Source organism: Dermacentor silvarum, chromosome 6 (assembly GCF_013339745.2).
Source record: "Dermacentor silvarum isolate Dsil-2018 chromosome 6, BIME_Dsil_1.4, whole genome shotgun sequence".
NCBI classification, from domain to species: Eukaryota; Metazoa; Arthropoda; class Arachnida; order Ixodida; family Ixodidae; genus Dermacentor; species Dermacentor silvarum.
In genome coordinates, this window is record NC_051159.1 from 169275769 (window position 1) to 169298815 (window position 23047).

At 51.6% G+C, this 23047-nt stretch overlaps 1 protein-coding gene across 5 annotated transcripts in view; it reads left to right on the forward strand.

Moving 5' to 3' along the window:
* LOC119456377 (ETS-like protein pointed) overlaps positions 1–23047 on the forward strand; it is a 180678-nt gene that overhangs the window by 97030 nt on the left and 60601 nt on the right. The window contains exon 1 of one of the 5 annotated variants that reach the window (XM_037718101.2): positions 2853–3264. The exons of 3 other annotated variants lie outside the window; for them this stretch is intronic. Coding sequence is in view for 1 of the 2 variants with exons in the window: in XM_037718097.2 (XP_037574025.1) it covers positions 18037–18268 (232 nt within the window). In the remaining variant the exon portion in view is untranslated. Of the gene's footprint in view, positions 1–2852; positions 3265–16995; positions 18269–23047 lie in introns of those variants that run through there. One more of the 5 variants, XM_037718097.2, reaches the window with a different exon arrangement.

A 23047-nucleotide genomic window follows, 5' to 3' on the forward strand; every position in this document is an offset into this window, starting at 1 on the left:
TCTGCGCAATCACTGACCGGAAAAGCGCGTGTGCTAAGAAATAGACGCGACGTACGTCAGCATCTGGAAATGCTGGAGTAGGAGTGACCTCCGCAGGGAGGTCACTGTGCCAGGATCCTGCAGCTCGCGTCCAAAGGGTTTGGGAAAGCTTTGGTGGCCTCGGTTGCAACTTCGGTTTCGTACCCGAACGGCTAATTGAAAGCATATTTGCCTGCAACCGCGCTGGTGGTGACGGTGAAGGCGACAGCCTTAACAGACCCTGATTGCTAGCGGCTGATATCCGTGGCTTCATAAATGTCCACTAGAGACGCGTGTGGTGCGGTATCGTCTAACTAAAGACAACCGCCTGGCACTCTTCGGCCTGGCTAGCAGAGATAGCGAGCGGCACTCCTTTTTGAGGCAGAGACGAGGAAGACGCTGCAAGGTTGTGTGGGTCAAGGTCAAGTTTGACGAGCCGGCTCTCTTGCTGAAGCCGGCGAAGTAGGTCCGCGCGGCGGGAGAGTGGCGGTCACTGCTGTGTTTGAGAGGCGGCTCCTTTCAAAACTGCCTGCAAGGCGTGCTTGCTGGCAGCGCGAGCATGCGCTTTCTTTCTTTCTTTCTTTCTTTCTTTCTTTCTTTCTTTCTTTCTTTCTTTCTTTCTTTCTTTCTTTCTCTTTTGTCTCTTGACCTTTCGAAGAACTGATGATATGGGAGGGTGGCTGGGAAAGATAAAGGCGTGCAGAAAAACAAACGGCGGGAATCGACTCCAACATGTTTCGCGCTCGACTACACCCAGTATATATGCCATCAGATGATGCTGTTCTATACCAAATCGAAACCCTTGTAAGAACTTATATTGCGGGATCAGAAAGAACTCGCTGCTTTCTTGCAGGTGTCGTTCAAAAAGTGTATCGACGAAGAACAGCTCGCTAGTTCGTTGCCGGTCAACGCTTCGCGTTGTCGCCTCCTTTTTCTTAGTATTGATCCTCAGTCAACTTACCCACTTCTTCATGCTTCTGAGCGTGCTGACGACAGTTCGATCGACATTGTTGATTCGGCGCAGGTGGAGGGAGCTTTAAATTTAATCTCCATCGCCGTAGTCAGCGCGATAATGCGCACACGAGCACTGTGTGCAGTGTATCGAAGGCCGTTCCTCGTCTGCCGCCTCCTCAACTCCTACGTAAGCTCCCACGGACGATGTTCCGGCTCCGTTTGTTCTTTCTTGTCCGCCGATGCGGCCGGCCTCAGTGAGCCGCAGTGCGTGACAAAGAAGACGTCGCCCCCTCGGCGGAACGACGAGTGAGAGGAGCTTCCTCCCCCTTTTGACACCAGAGAGCGGAACGAAGTAGAACGAGAAGGTCGACCGCACCGACCTTCTGTTTCGACTCGGCGATCACACTTTCCCTTTTCTCTGTGTGTCATTCTCTCGAGCTCCTCGTCGCCTCCTGCCCGCTGACAGATACGTGCTCGGTTTCGTCAAAGCGCAGCGAAATAAGACTGCTCCTCCACGTGGGTCCCTGATACGCGAGCGAGGCGCCTCTGTGGATGCGTTCTCTCGTTCGTATCGCCGTCGCAGGGGCGATGCCGCACGAGCGGCGACTTCGCGGCGTGACATCGCGAGGGATGGGCTGCGGGGGCGCGACTTCCTTTTCCCGTCGCAGAAATCCGCTGCGCGCTGTCGATAAGGGCCGCCGCATCGCTGCTTTCCAGAAGCGATCGCCGTTGCTGCTTCCGCCGCTGCTACCGCACACCACCACACAGTGTGTGAAGCTTCTCACAGCATTTCGCTGCAAGCGCCTGAGCGCGCAACTGCTTGGGCTGAGGGCCCCAGTCTCTACGCCTATCGCACTTGCGCAGCTTGGATGAAGGGCTTGCCCAAGATGTCTTGTGGGAATCAGGGCTTGTTAGAGTTGTGAAAGGGCCGCTATCTCAAACCTTTGGGACGGCTCGTGGCTTTCTCTGCGAAAGTATGGGTGAACACGTGGGACATGCTGGCTTCAATGCTTGGTTCGGCTGCTACTGCCGAGTGGACGACAGATTCCTTCTGCAGCCATCCAGCTGCACTCTTCACTGTAAATTCGTAGTCACAACTAGCGAAATAACCGATCCGTCTACAACAATGACGCTCTTGAGGCTATAGTGCGATCAGTTGCAGTAGCGCTGCCAATGAATATTGCACTTTGCCGTAAGTCATCATCGTAGAAAGTACGTCTCCGGTGCTCTTGAACAAGGGAATTGAACCCGGGAGCGCATGGTCAGCAGCGCATCGCTAAAGCGATTGAGCCACCGATCGCGGCAACTATAGCTATTCATTTCTCATTACGTTCCCGTGTCAGGAGCACCCGAAGGGCAGTAACAGCGATAGTGGCGCTGCTAGTGCGACTGGCGATAAGAATCAGAATGATGCAGCATTTAGCTTGTTTATGTTAGCCACATAAATATATTTTAGAGTTGGGGTAAATACTCCAGAAAATTGTGTCGACACGTAGTCGTAGTTTGGCCACTGATCGCAACTGTAGGTGCGAGCTATGCAATTTTTGAAAGGCAACAGTCTCTTTCTGATGGCAGCGCGGTTATCTGAATTCGAAGCGCAGAAGCTGCGTGCTTTATCTCACAATAACACCACACCTGCCACCCGGCCTCTAGCGGAAAAGCTTCGAAAGGAGTGGCTTCCGACATTTCGCCGATGAGATTTCGTCCACCACACTTTCTCATTCTTTGCTTTTGTTTTTCTTTTCGAGTCTACGCTGCCATGTACAAAAAGAAGCCAATTTCAAAAGCGAGAAACTGCTATTGGCTGGCACATCTCCTTCGCCAGCAAGCCCAGGAGGCGTTTCCGTTGAGCGAATGCCGCGCCACCACACAAGACCGACGCGAGGGTTGAGCCTCTGAGCTTTTGTTTCCTTTCACTTCTCCCTCGCGAGTTTTCAAACACTCCGCTGAAACCAAGCTCCGCCCCCATCGAAGCCTTTCATACCAACGCGACCATATTGTTTTTCTCATTGTCGGAACTTGCACCCTTACTCCACTTGACGTTAGTGCCCGGCAAGAAGATATGACATGTAGGACCATGTGTGCGGTATAGTTCAGTTGCAAGACGTGTCAGGATTGCTTAGAGCTTAAATTGTATGTCCTGAAGTAACGATTACTTATTGCAATCTCAATGTGATCAGCATCTGGTCTCCAAGTAGGAAAAGGCACATAACGGATTGTGGACGTTGTGGAGGAACTCATGCATCCGTAAACTAACGCGGACTTGCTTATCCGACTTGAAACGACTTTAAGGTAAGTGAAAAAAAGCCTCACCTTAACCTCCCCCAATAACGTTTAATGGAAGATGGGGAGGCATCGTTATTTCGACGTGTCGTATTCAGAGCTAAATTAAAATGGTCTTTAGCTACCTACTCATTTAGGAAAAGACGGTAAAATGCACTCAATTGCTCGTGTAGTCGGGCACTTTCATCGTCTGAAGACGGGCATACTTTCAAGCTAATCCCATCATCCTATGAATCTCGAGCGTTTCTTGGAACTAGTCATTGTGCAGGGACTTGAGGATTTCTGCCTTGAGCAAGTGACTCGCTGAGCATATGGTGTACGCTCGCGAGTGCATATGTGCAATCGGTGTGCAAGTTTCCAGTATAGCCAGAAAGATGTTGCTGGGATCCGCCATGCGTCCGGATATATGCCGTACAATACAATCTGTTCATCAGCGAGGGGCCTTCAATTGTAGGAACGCGCCCACATGCGCGCGAGTGGAGTACAGTGATCCTAGCGTCCGATAACGCAGCTATTGGTTGCGGCGGTGATGATGGTGGCAGCAGACGTTTGCCCACCAGAGCTGTTTCCCATCTCGGGCATCTTGACCACCTGTTCTGCATGGGCAGCCGCCATTGGTCCGGTTCCGATGAATCCGCGCGCCGGCAGGTGTTGTTACGTGTCCACCAATCTGCCTGTCGTAAACACGTGTTTTTTCTTTTTATTTTTTTTACCGCACGCCTGATCTGGCTCGACAACATTCTTTAAGTTTTCTCGTTAGCAGTTTGCATATGCCTTTGCTTCTCTGTGTGTTGCCACTATTTAGCCTGACAGGCCGCGGGATTGCACAACGTCTCCACTTTTATATATGATACTAGCTCCTATCTTGTTTCTTCCGCTGCCGTTTCATCATCAGTCGTATTTTCCCCATCGTACGTGTTTTGTTACTGTCACATTTTCAACGCTTTTACCTTTCTTACTACCGGGCTACCAAGCGTTTCTTTGCCTTCTGCCGCGAGTGACCGTTGCGACCTCTCTGTCCCACGGGTCGCAGGGGTCAGCGTGCGTCCGCGACAGAGCTAGTCTCGAAGAGCGCCTGTCTCGCCATCCTTTCTCACTTCCCCTCTATTGGTTCCTTAACCAGGCCCAGCGAAATACACTTTCTCGTTATTTTTCTTTGAAGTTGTCACGACAGCATTAAAAAGAAAAAAAAAAAGGCATCCTCCCTCCTGGTGACTGACTTTGTGAAACCTGCGCGTCTTCCCGGTTTTCATTATTTGGGAGCGGACGATACAAGCAAGCTGCGATGGCCGGCAGCATTGTGCCGCGAAAACGCGTGCCGATGCAGCCGCGCTCCGTTCGAAGCATCCCGGGGAAGAAAAGAAATTCAAGTATTAAAAGAACGTAGATAAAAATCTAGAAGTCTTAGAAGATTTGCCAAGGAAAGCCGGAGAAGGGAGGGGGGGGGGGGGGGGGGGCGGTGGCACGCGAAAGGAAGGAGGGTGCTCGCTCTATAGCTGCTGGTATTCATTCAGTTGGTGTCACGCTTTGCCGTACGCACGTCGGTACAGGAGGCATTGAGGAGCAAGAGGAATAAAAAAAAAAGGAAGTAAAGAACACCAAGACACGCGATATAAGAACCTTACGGAAAAGGAAGAAAACCGCGAGACCTATAGAGGGCGGGAGGGGGGTGGTGTAGGCGAGGAAGGTCTCCCGCCAGGCAAGAGAAAAAGGCAGGGGGGTTCGCGTCTCCCCCTGGGGGGAACAACCCCTGGCCCTCCGTTTTTCTGAGCTTTTCCCCCCGTTTTCGCCGACGAAGGCAGCTAGCTCCTTGGGTTCTCTAGCAGAACGAGAACCCGCGTGGTGTGGCTGGCGGAAGGTCCTCGACCAGCTGTCCGACTTTCCCACGGCGCTCGCAAGCAGACGCGAAAGGTTCAAGGGGAGGAAAGGGGGGGGGGGGGGGGGGGGTTGCCTGTCCGTAAAGCGGGGAAGTCTGCTGGCTTTCTCGCCCCACTGCCGCTGGCTCCGTGGTTCCACAATCAACAGCACGCACCGGGGCTGCTGTTCCGACACCGTGCCACTGACCGCACTGAGCCTCTCCCCCTCCCGCCCGTCTGGGCGTCAAGGAAAGAGTCAACGTCGATGAGGCCGTGCGGCAGGCTACTGGCGATGCCGCGACCCGGAACGGTGTGCACACAACTTTCACCTGCTCCTGCAAGCTCTCGCACCGCCAACTGCATGCTATGCTGATTTTTCTCCAAACTTGCACGATAGTAGATGGGGAACGCCAAATCCAGATGCACGCAGCGTGAAAAAAAGAAAACGGAACTCCGATTCTCCTATATTAGCGCATAAGGCCAACACTACATGGTCGATATTTATACAAGCGGGAAAATACGCTGCATATGCGGTGTAAACTGTGGTAATTAAATAAAGATCAGTACAAAGCACGCCCATAGTTCTTAAAAGTCGTATAGCCACGCTGAGCAGCAGCAGGGTAGTTTGCGTCTGCGTGCGTGCGTGAGTGTGTTAACTAATCCTGGGATATTGCGATTAACGGGGCCTGTTGTTCTGAACCTCAGAGGCTTTTGTAAGAAAGTCAGGGAGCTTGTATTATCATTTATTGATGTCCAGCCTAGATTACCGTGGATAAAATTTGGCGGCCATTTATTACTAAAAAAAGATTTTAAGAATTATCAAGGAATTTACAAATAACGGAACCCAGTTAGCACAAGCGGCACCTCAAGCCGAGTTTGGGTCCTGATTACGTTCGGTGCGGCCGGCAATACCACTTGTGTGCTCGAAATGCCCTTTAGAGTACGCCAGGCTGCTGCGTTCACAATGTAAAAACATACGCATATAATGTGCAGTTTTAAAGGTGATAGTCGTCGGAGTTAAGTCGCTTCGCTCTATAAGGAAGCCGCGTGGTATTAAGCTATAACAGGCGGCCTTAAGCGGCGCCAGGTCAGGGGTCATTAGCGTGGAACGCATGGCTACGTTTTTGGCGAGACGGGCAGTGGAACAGCCGAAACAAAACGCGCTATGTGCATGCACGAGCGAGAGCGCTTTATTTATTTTGAGCCAGCCGACTTCACGCACGGCTCGCTTCGGTGGGCGCAATGTAATGCGTTGCTGTAGAATTTCCCTCCGTTCTAGTGCGAGGATAAGGAACTACTTGTTTTCCTTAAATCGTTCTTCAGGTTGCATAATCGAGCGCTTTCTGCAAAGACAAAGTACACGGTATGCATGCTTTCGTGAGTGGTTTGTACATTTCAGAATTGCTACACGCAGGTAAAAAAAATATATGAAAAAGAAAACGTGACCTCCAGGTGAAACGTACGCGTCCACTTTTAGGAAGACAAGGTACGGAAAGTTCCGACGCAGATGAAGCTCGTCCACATTACGGTCTGTAAGACTCTGGGATATCAAAGTACAGTCCAGTCGTATAGCATTACCCTCCAGTAACACCATATATGTTACATGTGAGATTTTTGTAAGAGTACGGCTCTTGATTTTTATACCACGTGGCATGGATTCAATGTGGACATATGGAAAAGGGATGCAAGAAAAAAGTGAGGCCGAACACGCACAACTGCAGGCGCCGTATTGTGGTTAGGCAAAAATAAGAGGCACGAGCGAGCACGTTCGAGAAACAAACACAACGAGACCCGAGCGAAGACGAATGAATCGTTGTGCAGTTGTGGGAGGCCAGCCATGGCGGGCGCACAATGAGTTGCGTTCGCTCCTCCTTCGGCTTTTCACTCTGGCCGCTCCACCCCCCAACCAATTGACTCACTTTTGCGTCGAGTTTTCTCCGTCCGCGTTCACGCTTGCAGGATTACGGGCCGCAGACTTAATTTCCGTCGTCGCTGGTCTCTCGAGGGCTTGCGTAGTAATTTCAGGCATTGTTGCGTGCCGGCACGCGCTGAGAGCAAAGAACGCAGAGAAAGCAGGCACATGTTGTCGAGCGCGCACTCTTCGCGTACGAAAGCACTTTCAAAATAGAGTGCTTATGTAACGTATGTATGGGCGTTGTGCTCATTTGTAGAAAGAACCCTCGAGGGTCACGTCTGCGCACGCGCAGAGCTGAGAGGTCTGACGACCGTCTTACGGCCGATCGTAAGTTTTCACCGCTGTCGTCATGTAACGTATACGAACGCAACGCAGTGGACACGCGATGTCTCGATAACTCGAAGCAGCGACAGTTCAGATTACTAATTATTGCAGTCACCGGAACGCCCTCTGTGAAACGGGGGACAACATCTGCTTGATTGTAGCTCACCTTATCTACAATTGCCTTCGCTGAAGTCCCCTGTCGGTGCTGAGACGAGCTCGGCAACTGTTATGATCGATATTTTCAGCGCATTCGTATAGCCACCTTCTCAGCTGTAAGCGCTGCGCACACCTCACGCTTGGCACATAAATCTAGTACATGCGCTAAATCTGCCCAGCAACTGTTCCTTGGACTGGTCTCCTCTTTTTGGGCGAAATGAAGAATTCACCACCACCACCCAGTCGAAAACTATTCCTCGTTCTGGTGTAACCTACAAGCACTACTCTCTAGTGGAAGCGCAACAAAAAGTACTAATTATTCGACACGCTTAGAATAACAAATACTTGTGTTGCATTACCATGCAGTTCTCGCGGTGTGCTACTGAGCAAGTTTCAATGCTCGAGCTGCGATTAATGACATATTGTTTGCAAGGGCTGCGTCAACTCGATATGAAGCTCGCAAAGCTGTACTGCAATTTTTGTCAACCACGGGACCAGACTCTCGCCTCTAACGCTGGTATACTCTGCGTGTGGCTGTGTGGTCTGTTCTTCATTCCTCTTTTTTCTCTCTGTCCTTTGCAAGTGGGTGGGCGTGGTGTCCCTTTTAGGAGAAGATTGCTAGCCCGCTTTCCTTTCTCTTTGTGGTGTTCTATAATCATAATCTGTTAAGATGATGATTATAATTGAGACGAACAATGATCCAGATTGGAAATGGCTACTATGTTAAAACTGTTCACGCACACGTCCCCGCATTGTACCAGGTTGAGGCAGATGAATGAAGTGTCGTGACAAGAGGAAGCGGCGCTGTTATGACGTCATCAGCGCAACTTACACCGTCTTCTCTCCCTACAGCGCTTTCTTTTTTTTTTTTTTTGCATTAAACACCGCTTCATTGTCCCTCTTTTCCGGTCAGGACGAACAGCGTATCCCCGACGTAAAGCAGCAGTAACAGAACAGAAAGGGAAAGAATGGGGATGGCAGGGTTGATCCCCTTCACTGGGCTTAGGGAGTGAACGTAGCTTTTTATGTCTTTGTTACGTCATTGTAGAGAAGGAGTCGGGCAGGTGGAGCGGGACCTACTTTTGTTGTTTCCAGCGTGGGGTCGGGGGAAGGCGATAGATAGGGGCTGCTTCGTTGGAACAGACTACGCTGTCTGGCGCAATGACGCTGTCTGTCCGAAAACAAGAGAAAAAAAGAAACAGCAACGCACCTCATTGGCTTCCTTGAGTCGCCCCCCCCCCCCCCCCCCTCTTTGCGATGCGCTTCAATGTGACTTCTTAAGACATGCTGAGAAACTAGCAACGTGAAAACAAATAATAGCGGTGCCTCCCAGTCGTGCTCTGTACACACTGCTTGCAGGAACATGTATACGCAAGCGGCGATAGGGTGCGGGTTTTTCCTTCACTCCCTCTCTTGTCTTTCAGCATACCCGTATTTGTTTGTCTGCTTGTTTGTCGGGCCCGCTTCAGAGGCCGAGCGTTCCCCATCGCTTGAGTTTTTGTATTGCTTTCTTTTCCTCCTCATCCTTTCGACGTTTATCCCGACGCCACCGCTTCCTCTTTTTTCCCCGTCTGTGTTCTACTGGCCGACTTCCTTCAAGCGAGAGCAAAATGGTTCAAGGCCGTTGCAACGGAAGGGGTTCCCCAACGTCTTCTACCTTCAGGCGCGCCTTCCCAGCTTTCTCTCTCTCTCTTTGTGCCTTTGTTCGCTACCTGCAGCACCTGTGTATTTTAGTCCGCTACTTTTCGTTCCCTTGGCCTGTGTGTCCGTGCCACTCTATAGCCAGAGACGTAACGGTTCGAGTTACTTCCTGCGTCAGCATGGGAGTAGATGCTCGTCTCTCGCGCTTGTGCTGCGTCATTGGAATAATTACTCTTTTTCGACCATCTGACTGTCGCCGAGAAATCGAGTTCAGAGAGGGCGTACTCGGCGCCGTTCGCTTGCGTGCGGGGGGGGGGGGGGGGGGGCAGAAAGGACAAAGATGCACTACCGAGAGGCCCCACGGTCTACCGGTCCGGTACACACGACCGTTGAGGCACCAGCCGATGCCTGACACTTTGCCTGAGAATACCGGTGAGACTTGCGAGAAGATTATTTGCCGTATAGTTTCGATCTGCTTTGTACTTCAGTGCCGCTTCACAGTGTCGCCATCATACGCCTTGTGACTGCAGTGTTGTTCTTACTGCCTTAGCGCGTATATAGGGAGTTAACGTTCGCCCCATGAGGTGACACCGAATAATTGTAGTAGGATAACTTCATTTTCTGCGATCACAAATTGTTTTTAATTCCACGTGGGTTTCCGGATTGCATATGACAAAGTCACAAAAATAAATGCGTGCACGTTCCATTTATGCAGAAACTATAGAGGATCGTCGTGTGGAATTGGAACGTCCGTGGGAAAACATACATTGTTCTCAGGCTGGCTTGCTCGCAACCCGGTACCTCTGAGTGTTGTCCCTTGATTATTGTTTGGCCTGTGGACCCTAGCAGGACAACGAGCATCCGCTGCAAGCGTGGGGGCAGAACATTAGGACAGTTAGCAGGATCTCTAGGTGCTGAACCACAGGCTCTGGTGAGCGAAAAGTATCGGTGTTTTCCTGAAGACTTTAAATCATCCCTCCTTAAGCCGCCGCTTCACTTCCATGACACTGCGTTTCCTGATGAGATGACTGTCCGTTATGTCACATCTCCTGACACAACCAAAGCAGGTTAATGGTTTTAGGCAATCCAACAATGGATGTCTTCTCGCGCCGTTATAAGCGCACGTCCGCCTAAGGTATCGCGTTGTCCAATGCCACGTCGCCACTGGGAGAGATGCGCTGTCTTTCGACACCTAAGTTAAAAAGAAAGGAAAGAAAGAAAGGAAGCACGCACCATGTCCAAGGCACCAACCTTCGTGACGCGAGAGCTGGACTTACAACAACTCGCTGTGTTTACGCTGCTGCGAGTTGGCTGCTGGTCCCTTAGCTGCGAGCCTTATCGCCGTGCTCTTATCGGCCGCGCGTGGTGCCTGTGGGTTCCGTAGCCAGCATGGCGCGCGCGCGCTCGGATCCCTGGCGGCGATAACGCGTGAGTGATTCAACCTCGGAGGGTTCGTTGCCTCCTCCGTGTAGTCTGCGAAATTTGCGCTTGTTTCGCGTTGTCGCACGCAAGCACGTCGCTCTCGCAAAGTATACCCCCTCGCGCTCCCTCCGCCTCATCAGCCGCTCCTTCTGACGAACCAGTCTTTGCTGGACCGCAGTCTAGTGTTTGCTCGTTCGCAGTTCTTCGAGCTCTATTATTGGCTCAGTGTTTTCCCAGTTGATCTTTTATTATCTCTCTCTCTCTCTTTCATTTCTCAACTCGGTGCAGCTGCTTACCGCTGGAACTCAGAAACTGACACCACTCTCACCAGCGCCCTCCGCTGTTCTCTCCCTCTCTCTCTCTCCGTATTTCTTTCACTGCCTCTACGCTGGTATATCTAAATGACATATTGCAGCGCGGATGGCTTTCTTTCTTTCTTTCCTTCCTTCTTTCTTTCTTTCTTTCTTTCCTTCATGCAAAGTGGCGGCTAGCGTTCCGATGTTCTCACGAGCTCCAAACAAGTTTGCGTTTGTTAGCGCAACGCTTCTGCAGAAACGGCTTCATGCTTGTTTGTTGCCTTTGTAGTGGAGCAACTGTGACGATATAATATGTCCTACAGTCATACGCTTTTTGATTATTAGTTATTTTATGTTGAGCAATATTCACAATGCGTTGAGCATGATTACGTATGCTTAGACATATAGAAAGTTAGAACTCGTGATGCATGGAATTCCATTTGAAAGATCACTGAAGCTGAATTTTGCTATATGGCTTTTACGTTATCTCACTTCCTTTCTTTAGTTTTTCGCTATATCACCTTGAGTAGCATGCCAGGCTTGCCATAAAACATTTATTTCTCTCTCCTCTCTGCCTTTCTTCAAATAAGCCTCTCTCTCTCTCTGTCTCTCTGTGACGTTTACGCTCATGACGTGCCCGTTTACTTATGACGTGCCGGCTGCAAAGGGAAAGGGTGTTTTCGAACCCACATATTCTCAAGAGCTTGGTGGTAAGGCCGACAGCGTTGAATGCCAAGCCGGGTGTTTTGTGTTCACCATAACCTGCGTGCAGAGCACTTTCGTTCGAAATAAACAAACTTTGTCAACATCACGCTTATCTATGGGCTCATCAAATCCGAGTTCTGTTGCACAGAGCCGAGGTCCTTGCGAAAGGTCACGGAGTGGCTCCTCCTTAATGTGCACGGATGACCGAGCGTCCATTCTTGTGGTTTTTGCTTGTTTTCTTCTTTTGTATATATATATATATATATATATATATATATATATATATATATATATATACGTCATCTCACGTTCTCAAGGCGCAAATTGTATCGCCTCTCTTGGCCTCCGACTGCCTCCATTATGGGTCGATGTTGGGCTCGTGTTAATCGTCAGAAACATATAAACCTTGACTCGGTGAAGGTTAGTGAGGCATCAGCGGCAGATCGCAGCAAATCGTGACCGAGCAATCTGCGAAACGCTATACGCGCGTGAGCTGCGAATTGCGGCAGGTGTGAGGGGAGCGCGACTTTCGCGAAAAAAAACAACAACGGAATCGCCACCGGATCAGCCCCAGTGTTGGTGCGTGTAGGCGCTGATGACGCTCGACTGTTCAGATCATGGCAACAGCCACAAAGAGATCTTTGCACTGTTCCTTTTGTCCCTGAGGACTCACATGATTGTGGCGTAGAAGTTGCACCGGCCTTGCGCAACTCGTGTACTGTAGGCTTCGTTTTGACGTGCAACAATCCAGTGACGAGCATAAGGTAAAGAGTAGCTCGTTACCAACATGTTCCACCTCGAGACTGTCAATAAAGATCACTCGGGTGTCGCATTTCGTGAGCATGGTGAAACATGCAGCGATAAACGTTGAACTGAATTGAAAATAATATTTTACGTACCAAAACCACGATTTGATTATGAGGAATGCTGTAGCGGGGGATTTCGGATTAATTTTGACCATCAGGAGATCTTTAACGCGCCCCCAATGCATGGGACACGGCCGTTTTTTGCATTTCGCAAAACGTTAAAGTATAACAGAGTGTTGTCCAGCCCGCTATAGACCATGTGGCAGCATTGACTGGCCTGTCAGGGCAGCATATACGTTTCCCCGTTTCCCCCTTTTTGAAATAGCACGCGCGCGCTTTCCACCACTCATACATGCTGCATGATAACGTCGTGCCAGAGCAGTCATCGTGTCCCCTCTCAAAGGCTGCGCGCGTAAACAAGTCCGCAATGAAAGTTATTAATACGCGGTGGCTCACAGTGCTCTTCCCATAAAACATCAGTTAAAGCAGTTCCAGGAAAGAAACAAAAATAAAGACGGAGCTTCGTTACCTTGCGCACGTCTTACGTACACCTTGCAGGAGACCGCAATAAGGTGCTTTTTAATCGCGATCTTCGTGGCTTGTTGCAACCCCGATATACAGAAGTAATTATACTTGACTCGTCTGTGTCGTATGCGACGCTAAGATTACTCGCGGGCGACTCAGAAAACTGATCTCGTAATCGGCTCACTTACGTCACATGCGGACGATGCGCTCTGGAGTGGTCGCACACATCCTTGACGCCATGCAGGTGCTGTGGTGCGACACAGAAATTGTTTGCCGCACCATTATATGCGTAATTCATGGAAATTTCTCCCGCGATGGCTGCCTGTCCGCAGAGAAGTGCAAAGGTTGCCTTTCGAGGTTGACATTGAAGCCGCGTTGTTTTGTGTCGGGAGTTTGTAATATACACTCTGTGAGGTAATCTTTCTCTTATCGCGACTAACTTGTGTCGCCTGGCTGCACGGACAGCTGTTGTCCTCTACGGCGCATACGAAATGACATTTTCTTGGCTGTATGTCTTCTTTTACCGTCATGGGTTTCGTATGCGAGACGCGTGCTTCGCTATAAAGGCATGATTGTGCGCAATGGTGAAACTATAATCACACGGGATGGTACTTCCGGTGCTCAGTATTTGGTCAGATTACTTCGTGTTTGTGTATATATTATAATTTTTTTAAAGTTTCGCCATGATGGTCACGCGAAGTGCTCGTAGCATATGGCATCCCGCAAAACGTTTGGCATTGTCCGTTATTAAGTCTTAAGTAGCATAATAATGCGCGTGGACGGTACTGGATGCCTCGATTCAAGGTAGCGGAAATATGCTCATTACTGAAATTCAACGTGGAGCTGAAGCGTTCATCTGCAGTGTTTATCCATACCAATGTACCCTTGTTCGAGAATTTCTTTAGCCTTCAAGCTTGGAAGATTATCTTCGTTCACGCGCGTGCACTCTAATGGGGCACGAGGTTCTCGTTATATTGGGTGCACTAGCAGAAAAGGAGGGAGTGAAGAAAACATTGCGACGGGTATTTTCGCTTCGCTTGCAGCCAGCGAATAACGGTTGTAACTATAGTTGATCCTGAGCATCGAGAACACCAACCTCATAACAAGATTCACGCAGCTCCTTTGCATAGCTAGGAAACTTGCGGGCGTGCATCTTCAAACAGCAAGAAAGAAGGCGGCGAACCCGGCAGCCCGTTACGTCTGACGTTTGAGGCGACGCCTCGGCTCCCCGAAGACAGCTTTGCCGCTCGTCGTAGCCAGCCAACCTTGCGCCAGTGGCGAGCGCGCCAGACGACGAGAATCTAGCAGGGAAGAGCGCATACAGTCCTCTCTCCGGGAGCACGCGCACGGAGGGGGGGAGGAGAGGCGGCTTTGATTAGCCGCAATAAAAGATTCTGGCGTACCCACTCCTCGTGTGCGTCCCTCCGCCGCCGAGACGCACGAACACGAGCTCGCTATTCTTTCGCGCAGAAGGTCACAGCAATCGGCCGCCCCTGGTGGCGTTCTTTCTTTTCTGTGGAAACACCTTCGCCGCGAAGGCTGACTCAGGGGAGACGCGTCCTTAGCGGCACGCTCCGAGACAATCGACGAGCTGCTGCTGTTGTTTCTGCTTCTTCTTCTCCATAGCATGAAAAGACGCGCTGTGCCCTCTCTCCGCTGCTCTTTTGTTACCACTATTCGTCGTCGCCTACCTGGCACCGGCCACGAACGCACGCCTCGCCCATCGCCTTGTGTGCGTGCGTGGACGGCGCGGGGAAAACAACGATGCTCCTTCGCTCGTTGTTGTGGTCCTGCTTGCGCATACTGCTCGTTACGTGTTGTACGCTCGGCGAGGGTTCCGCGAAGAGGGAGTAGCGGGGCAACAGCCACCGAGCACAACCGCCCTCTTGATCGTCTCTCCTTTCTTGTGTGGTGATGGCGGTTCTACTCCCTCCGCACCTTTTTGGCGCCTGCTTCTTTATGACCGCAGCTCTGCGGTTGAGGGCGGCCGGTAATGGCAGCACCGCCGAGACTTGAGGGGGGGGGGGGGGGGGGGAAGCGTTGGTCGGCGACTTCGCTTGTCGCGCACCGTTGCTCTCCATCACTGCGTCGTCTGCACAGGTGCGTCAATGTTTGGGGCTGGCGCAGCTGATCTCCCCGACCGCGCTCGACCGTACAAAGCACAACTGCGAAATGTCTTCAGAAATGTCTTCAGAAATTCCTGTTCACAACGCCTGACCTGCCGGTTGGATGACACGTTTATATATTCACACTAAGAGAGTGTTTCCGAGAACCGTCCTTTACTTTGACATTGTTGACCTAAGGGAATTGACATGCAGTGTTCCGTCGTTAACGCACTTTGCGCAGGAGGTATTTAACGCGATGCCGGTTATGTCTCTAATTTTAAATATCCGAGGACACCTAGGCACTTCTTATGAGTTGTGAATGCGAATGCATTAAGGTCCTAACGAACGCCGCTGAGCGGTCCTTTGAGTTTAGCGCTGCGAGTAATGCACCATAGCAGTACGTGCTGCCCGGGCCAGCAAGCAGCAGCAGCCTGCGGTGCCAACGCCGCATGCCACCGACGCCCTGCGCGACGAGATCGAGGAAGCAGCAGCAGCTACCAAGGCAGGCAGGCAAGCGCGCGCGAAATGCCCAGTGGGGTGAGAGAGACAGACAGATATAGACCGCGCGCCCGCTTCCGAGAGCGAGAGGGAAGGTGACGTGGCGTCGTGGCGATGCCCTCACGCAGCAGCTGGCGCGCAATGGCGGCAGCAGGTAGTTCCCTCTAGCCCGCTCTGCTCCATCGAGGCGCGCTCGTGGCGTGGCGACCTCGTGACGTGGCGGGCTCGTGACGTCGCGTCGCCACCAGTGGGAATTTAGGTGCCGTTTCTCTGCTACAGATGGACGCCGGATTTTTCACAAACGAAGCACGGATGCCTCTGTGCTTCGTTTACCATTGTACTATATTGCACAGTTCCCTAATCTCCGCTGTCACTGCCGTGCCCATGTTCTTCGGTAAACCACGAGGACTTATCTTGAAACGTCGCAGAAGCGCAGCTTTCCTTTAGGTGTCAATAATTTGCTTGTTTTATTTGATGATGCGGCGAGACCTTGAACGCAAGACGCGGCTGCGCGAAAGTGTAGGAAGACAATCACATTGGATGGCAGAGGTTCGGTGAACGCGCTTTCAAAACATGGTGTCTTTGGTAGGCTACCGCAGCTGTCTTCCACGGTTACGTATGCGTGGGCACTTCGCATCCAAACTGGCTTTTGCTGAGTCGCGCTTAAGAAAACGAACCGTTTGAACCTCCGAACGCCCTCGCTCTCAATTTTCTTCGTAGTCTACTTCGTTTTCTTCGCCGTTGCTGCCTTCTTAGCACTTCACTGTGGTGAATAAGAAAGGAGGGAAACTCTTTTCTTCTTACCGTCACTGTTTGCGGCGAAGGGAACTCGTCTTCTCACTGTGAGCTCCATTCTTCGCGCCCTCCTCCGCTCTAGCCACCAATTCACGCGACTCCATTGAGAAATGCGCGAGCCAGGAGAAACAAACAGACCCAGAAGGACAACACAGGGTGCTTCGTTTCTTATTCGTATACTGAGGCCTTGCGCGGGCCGGAAAAGGAGTCCCCCGTCCTGTTTTCTTGGGTCTGCTCCCTTACTTCTTTTCGCCCACTGTACTCCGCTTTCTCGCTCCCGATGCACACATACGACCTCACTCATCGCCTTGCATCGTAAAAGTAACTAAAAAAAAAAAAAATAAGGAAAGAAGAAAGATGCAGACGCGCTCACATAGCTGCTGCGTCCACGGGCACCACCTGACTTAGCACTACTCTGCGATTCCGTGAGAGGGGAGGTTGGCGCGGGGCAGCTCGGAAGAAGGAAATACACATCGTAACAGCCACGCAGCCTTGCCCCAGTCCTCAAAACTCGGTCCCCGTATAGTGATGATGATGATGGAAAGAAGCGAGGAGGTTGAGGGGGGTGTTTGGAGGGTTTCGTCCATGGCGGTGGGGAGCGAACACTGTGGAGGCAGTGGAGGGGTTGGCGGGGGGTGTCACGGGAGAGTAAGGAGACGGGGAGACCACCCCCCCCCTTCCCCCCCCCCCCCCCCGACCGGATGTGACGGCCGTGGCCCGCTCTCGCCAGGCTGCTCGCGCGTTTCCCCCTCTCTCTAACCGTCTCCAGCCGTGGCTCAGGTGTCGTCCGTCTTCTTCACTCTGGTTCCTCCCCCCACCTCTAGGATTCAAAAGTGCTACACCACCGCCTCTCCCTCGCCGTACTCCTCTCGTGTAGCGGAGCCTTTCCCCCTCGCCTTACACACTTTACTACCCTACTACGACTACAACTCCTCTCCATTGACATTTCGAGGGCGAGGGCGGTACGGCGCGAGTGGTACTGCGTCTGTTGCGGACTGAGCAGCGGAGACGAAAGAGCCAGCAGCGCAAGCGGCAGCACATGGTCGGCGTCTGGTCCGCCGGTGGCAGTTGTGGTGGTGGTGGTGTTTTGGTGGTGCCGCCACGTCGTGCCGCTCCTTGTTTCCGGAAGGTTGCCGGCTCGGCGAGTTTCTTGTTCTGAAAAGCTCCAGCGCCTGGTGGATTTAATTCCCCCCGTGCGCTCGCCACCGCCGTCCTTGACCGTCGTCGCGAAGACCGCGCGCGATTGACCACCGCCGGCTTTCCCCTTTCGCCGCCCGCCCGATGTCGTCAGCCGAGAGTGTGCCCGTGAATGGAGGAGACTAATCACCTGTCTCCGTCGCCGGTTTCTGTTGCCGCCGCAGTCTCGACGCCGCGCCGCCGTCTCCGGGGCCACACCACCACTGAGAGCTGGGACAACGCAGCTGCCCACGACGGAGCTCGGCTATTCTGTGTTGGCGATGGATACGCGTGATGGATTACGACTGTTGCCGCGCCTACATTAAGAACGTGTGACCTGATTTAGCCTCCGCTGCTTCTTTGCCCTTGAGCGTGCACACCGTTTGGGCGCCGCTCACAAGACTCCCGATAGCTTTTCGTGATTCAATGTGCAATTCCAGAGACCCAGCTCCACGTGATTACGGGCACCCTTCTCATATGGTTGGACTGTGAGGTAGCCGGCACTCTACGAAAGTGAAGAATCAAAGTGAAGACAAAAGTGTATAGACGTGCCCTTGCTAGATGACGATGGTGCTTAGCGAAGAAACGCCGCGACCACTGGTCAAAGGCCGAGCACAGATGCTCCCATCCGGTCCGCCGTCGCCAGATTCCACGCCGCGGTTGACGCGAGAGGCGAACAACAACACGCCCGTCAGTCACCACCATCACCATAGCCATAACGAGATCTCCAGAACGGACTTTAAGATGCGGCCGCCACCGGCACCTAAGAACGCACTTCACAAAAGCACAAAAGGTAAGCTCAGCACAGTTTCATCAAACTATAGATATTAGAATTCGGTCTCCTATCACTGAGCTCACTTCCTGCAAACGTTGATCCTGTCATTACTCTCCCACCATATGGCATTTGCGCAAGAATGTGCGATACTTTTGATGTGGTATCTGTATCGCGGTCGCGGATATGATCGATTTGTTGATGTTTAGCTTTCTCGATTTAATCTCATTGGCCGTATTCTGCATCCATTGAAGTTTCCATTCTTCTGGCTTTGCGTAATTGACTTGAACGCCCTCAAGCCGCCGTTATTGAGGAACGGTCAGTCGGTGGGACGGGTGATCCCTCATATGAAAAGAAAAATTGTATGAATTGTTATACAATACGGCCCTGTGTCCAGCCGGGCTAATCCGCAGTCCTAAAATTTCTGCTAAACTAGAACATCTCTCATGTACTGTCTTATTGTCGCTAAATACTACGCAATGCAAGAACACGACTTGGTTCTTGGGTAAACGCCTCTTGCTTGTGGTGACTCCAGCGCGTTACCTCAGCGCGCTAGAAGCAGGGTACCAACTCCCGCATGGCGTGCGTAACCGATTCGTGAAGGATGACTCGCCACTTTTACGCGCGGCTTTGAGTAGAAAGGACTTAGGAACACGCCCTGATTTGCATACGCGGGCGTCTGCCCTCGCGACACCTGAATGAAGGCTGGTGCGCGAGCGCACCATGAGGAAGAGAGAAGAAAAAAAAAGGGGGGGAGGTGGGGGGGGGGGGGGGCAATACGATGGCGCCATTATCGCTGACACGGAGCCGAAGCCATGTATGATGGACGAGTGAGAGCACAAGTACGAGAGTACAGGCATACGCACGAAGACGACGGTGGCGCCTTACTCGTGCAGCGTTTCCTTTTTTTTCTCTCTCTCGTTCTCTCTCGGTGCCCTAATCGGATTCGCATTTCCGCGGAGACGACCCAATGTCGGGGACGCGGCGAAAGACGGAATCTCGTTTTACGCGTATTTCCGTTCTCCGGGCTTTGTTCCAGGCCAGCGCACGCCTTGGGAAAGATGGCCCCAGCGGTGCTCTCTCTTCTTTCATTTGCTCTGCTCGTGCCTTTCTTTTCCTTCGTCCCATAGCAGCACGTGGCCCAAGCGTGCCTTGCCGGCCTGTAGTTTGGCGCGTACATAATTAGTGTGTCGAGTCACGCTCGGAACCTTTGTAGGGGCGGTGCCTCTCTGGGAGGTCTTTCAACGTGAAGCCACGGCATTTTTTTTTCCCCAGTGGTCATGTGCTTCACCGGGCGTTGCCGGCGCGACCCTCGTAACATTTTTTTAGGAAACAGGCAGCTGCTGTACGTGCGAACTCGCGATCATGTTGACGCGAAGCTTATTGTAAAATAGTTGGTCCGGGGTGCGTAGAACATCTTATCGGGAGATTGGCGGCCCTGCACCATCTCGCCTGGACGGCAGCTGTGCTTACGTAGCTGGAACATGTTAAAATGTGGACGATGCGGCGAGCTCCATCGCTGTCTTGAGAGTAACGAGAGGTAACAGGCGTTAGTCCCCGTCTCTGCTGCATCTCTTCGTCATGGCGGAAATCCTGACTGAGGATAAGCAGCCATGTGTCCTTCATTAGCTGAGGCATGTTCTGTTTAGAATACTACACACACAGGACGACAAGCCAATGAACTTTACCTTGCCATGTGACAAGTTTGCCAGCGCACAAACCAAAGCTGTCATGATAGCGGCCAAAGTGACAGGGTAGGTCGAAAACTATGCACAAGCTTTCATATGCTAGAGCAAGACCCGAAAAAAACATGTATCCTGTGTAAAAGACCTGAGTATAGTACATTGAGCATAAGTACGGATTCTGAATGCGACTAGCATTTCTATGTGAGCGGGTATGAAGCGCACGGGTTACCAAGTCCCATACATGAAAAAAGTTGCACGAAAAGTACCCAAACACTTCTTGTGGTTTAATGGTCACATATTATGGCAGAAATATGATAAAAGGTATTCCCACAACTCGCGTTAAGGTTACAATCAATACTGATAAGTTTTGATCTGAGGACACCCATACCATCAGGCAGTCACTGATTTCTTCACACGCATACAGTCGAAAAGTGGGGACCATCTCAAGGCACTGACATGCATTTATACGTGAAGGCGATGTCGTTCCCCTCGGTCTTATTTTGTTGCAGCAGACATTCCCTGTCTGAAGCTAGTTCCCAGAACTACCGTGCCGACGACAGAACCTGGCTTACTGCGCCAGGCGTTCTCACTCAGCTTTCTCACTTTTATACACTAAGCCAATTGGCAAAAGTCAAAATTACTCGCAGATTCCTCGCTCTTGTTGCAGCCCTGTAAGACAACCCGACTGAGCGACCGTCTGTGATACAGCGCCGAGAAATTTTACTACGTCGGTGACATCAAGACTTGACGTCGTCTTCTTCTAATCTTTGCCTCCCCTTCCCCCAGTGCACGGTTAAGTCCTGGTTAGCCTCCGTACCTTTCATTCATCCTTTTATCTCTCTTTCTGAAGTGCGAGATCAGAGGCGACTACAAGTCCCTGCACGAATCACTGACGTGTTTTTATGCTCCAGAGATTCGTTGATTCCAGCATGTTCGGTCAACCGGGAAAACTTCATGAAAATTCGCTTCGGCTTTGACCGTCCCCAGTGGCCCCCAGTCTTTTTTCAAGCATGGATACTAACTTACATGCATGTAGAGCAATGCCACTGACCAGTCGGGGGCGCACATGGCTGTGGGAAGCCCCTTAACGTCGTTTCCTGCCATTACCCTTAAGACCGCCCTTGACTATAGCGCGCGGCTGCACGGTGTGTATAGCATTCGATGACTAATGAAACGACGTTTGTTTTTGTACGTTCCTGTTTCTCTCAGTCTTTCTCCGGGGCTTCTTGAAGAATCTGTTGCAAAAGAATCACTTTGGCGGGGGAATTACTACCCCATCGGTGTGCGCATCTATAGGCCGCAGTTGTACTGCCATCTCGACAAACCGTGACATGACGCTTCTATTAGGCAGACATGAGGAGTCTCGCATGATTCGCTGTTTTGGTAGGGAGACTTGTTTTCAAACACTCGCATCGCTGCGCTCACGAGGTACGTATAAACCGATAGTGCTTTGTTTTCTTCACCTGGTGCGATGTACGCGATTATGTGACGATGGCGAAACCGTTCATGTGACTCTCGGGGGCATCGAGCTCTGCGTCTCTTTTTTCCTGCTGTGCAAAGATATTATCGGGCCATAGTTAACGCGTGTGAGCAACAGGTCCTTTAAATGTCTTGCGGGCTGGTGCAAAGGTTAAAACGTGCTTGCCGGGTATAAGTTTGCCTTGTAGTCATTCAACATTCCTCAGCGAAAAATTGCCGTCAACTCATGGCTGTTTGCAGTTGTTTATATACGTTTGTTGCACAGTGCAAGAATGCTTGTCGGTATCGACTTTAACTGAATTGCATTGATATGTTAATTTTAGCTCAATCGACCGCAACGGTGCTGGTGGGGAAGGCGGCCGCTTTAGCGATGCCGATGACTAGAACACGCATTGAGCTTCGATCATCGCCACGTAATATGAGTACGCGTGATCTCCTCCTATGTTCAGTCTCCCATGCCGTATAAAATTGGGCTCGAGGGCAAAAAGATGGTTAAACTCGTCCATGACAGAGCGTTATTGGCTCGGATCTAGATCAGACGAGTAGTCTAACGGCCGCGCATATAGTGCCTTCGCGGTCTCTTGATGATGGACGGCGTGGTGGTCGAATTAAGGTCATTGTCTCTAGTTGAGCAGTGAGATTGGGGCGGGTCGCCGTGGACCACTTATGTGTGTTAGCTGACTCACCAATTGAACGCGCGTTCCCAGCAGCCGGTTCAGCCGCAGGGTCCCTAATGTTGTTAGCGGCGGGAGTCGGCCCGACAAAAGAGCGCCACGCGTCCGTCGGCCCACCGCTGTGTGCCCCCGCACGTCTTCGGGTGGCCAGGCAGTGGCGGCTCCTCTTTTGTGAATGCGCGTCGCCGGGATCCGCGCATACGCCCGAAGTAGCTGTTGTTGCTGCAGTGTGCTCGTCCCGTGAGCTGACTCTCCGGTCCCTTGCTACCCTTTGGCGTCGTGTACCCGCCCGCCAAGGGTGTTTGCCCTTCTTATACGCTAGTGGTAATCTTCAAAGGTTCACCGGGCATCTGTTGAGTCCCGCCAGCCGGCGGGACTATACAGGGAGGGTGTGCGCCGTTCTGGCTGACCTTATCCATGGTAGAAATGAAATGAAAACAGAAAACGAATTGCTAGAAAAAAAATATGCTAACGATTTGACCTCCCGGTATTGGTATAGACGTTTTACAGCGCTACCGCGCGGGCGCTGCCATCTTCGAACACGTGAGCTCCTCTCTGTTGAGCGCCTCTGCTTCGAACCACTTAGTAGAAAGCAGACGACGTGCTGAATGAATGCAGAGACGCGCTATTTTGGGGGGCTTTTTTGGTGAATTATTATTGGCCAGTGACGGCAACGCTCTATACCAAAATCGTGAACGGAACGTTAGTGCTGCTGGTCATTTACGCATGACCTTATTTTAGCGTGATAGGCGGTGAGTGACTAAGTCGGCGCGTGTGTGCACTCCCATAAAGCGAAACCCGATACCGATGTTTAAGCGTGCAGACGGGGCTTGAGAAACGGTCAGGCAGTACAGGCTGACCTACACGTCCGATGGGTACAGACGTGCCTCGTGGCGGCTGTCATGCAGGCAGTGTTTCTCCTGGTCGTCAGACATTGATCGACCATCGCACTCATGCAGTGG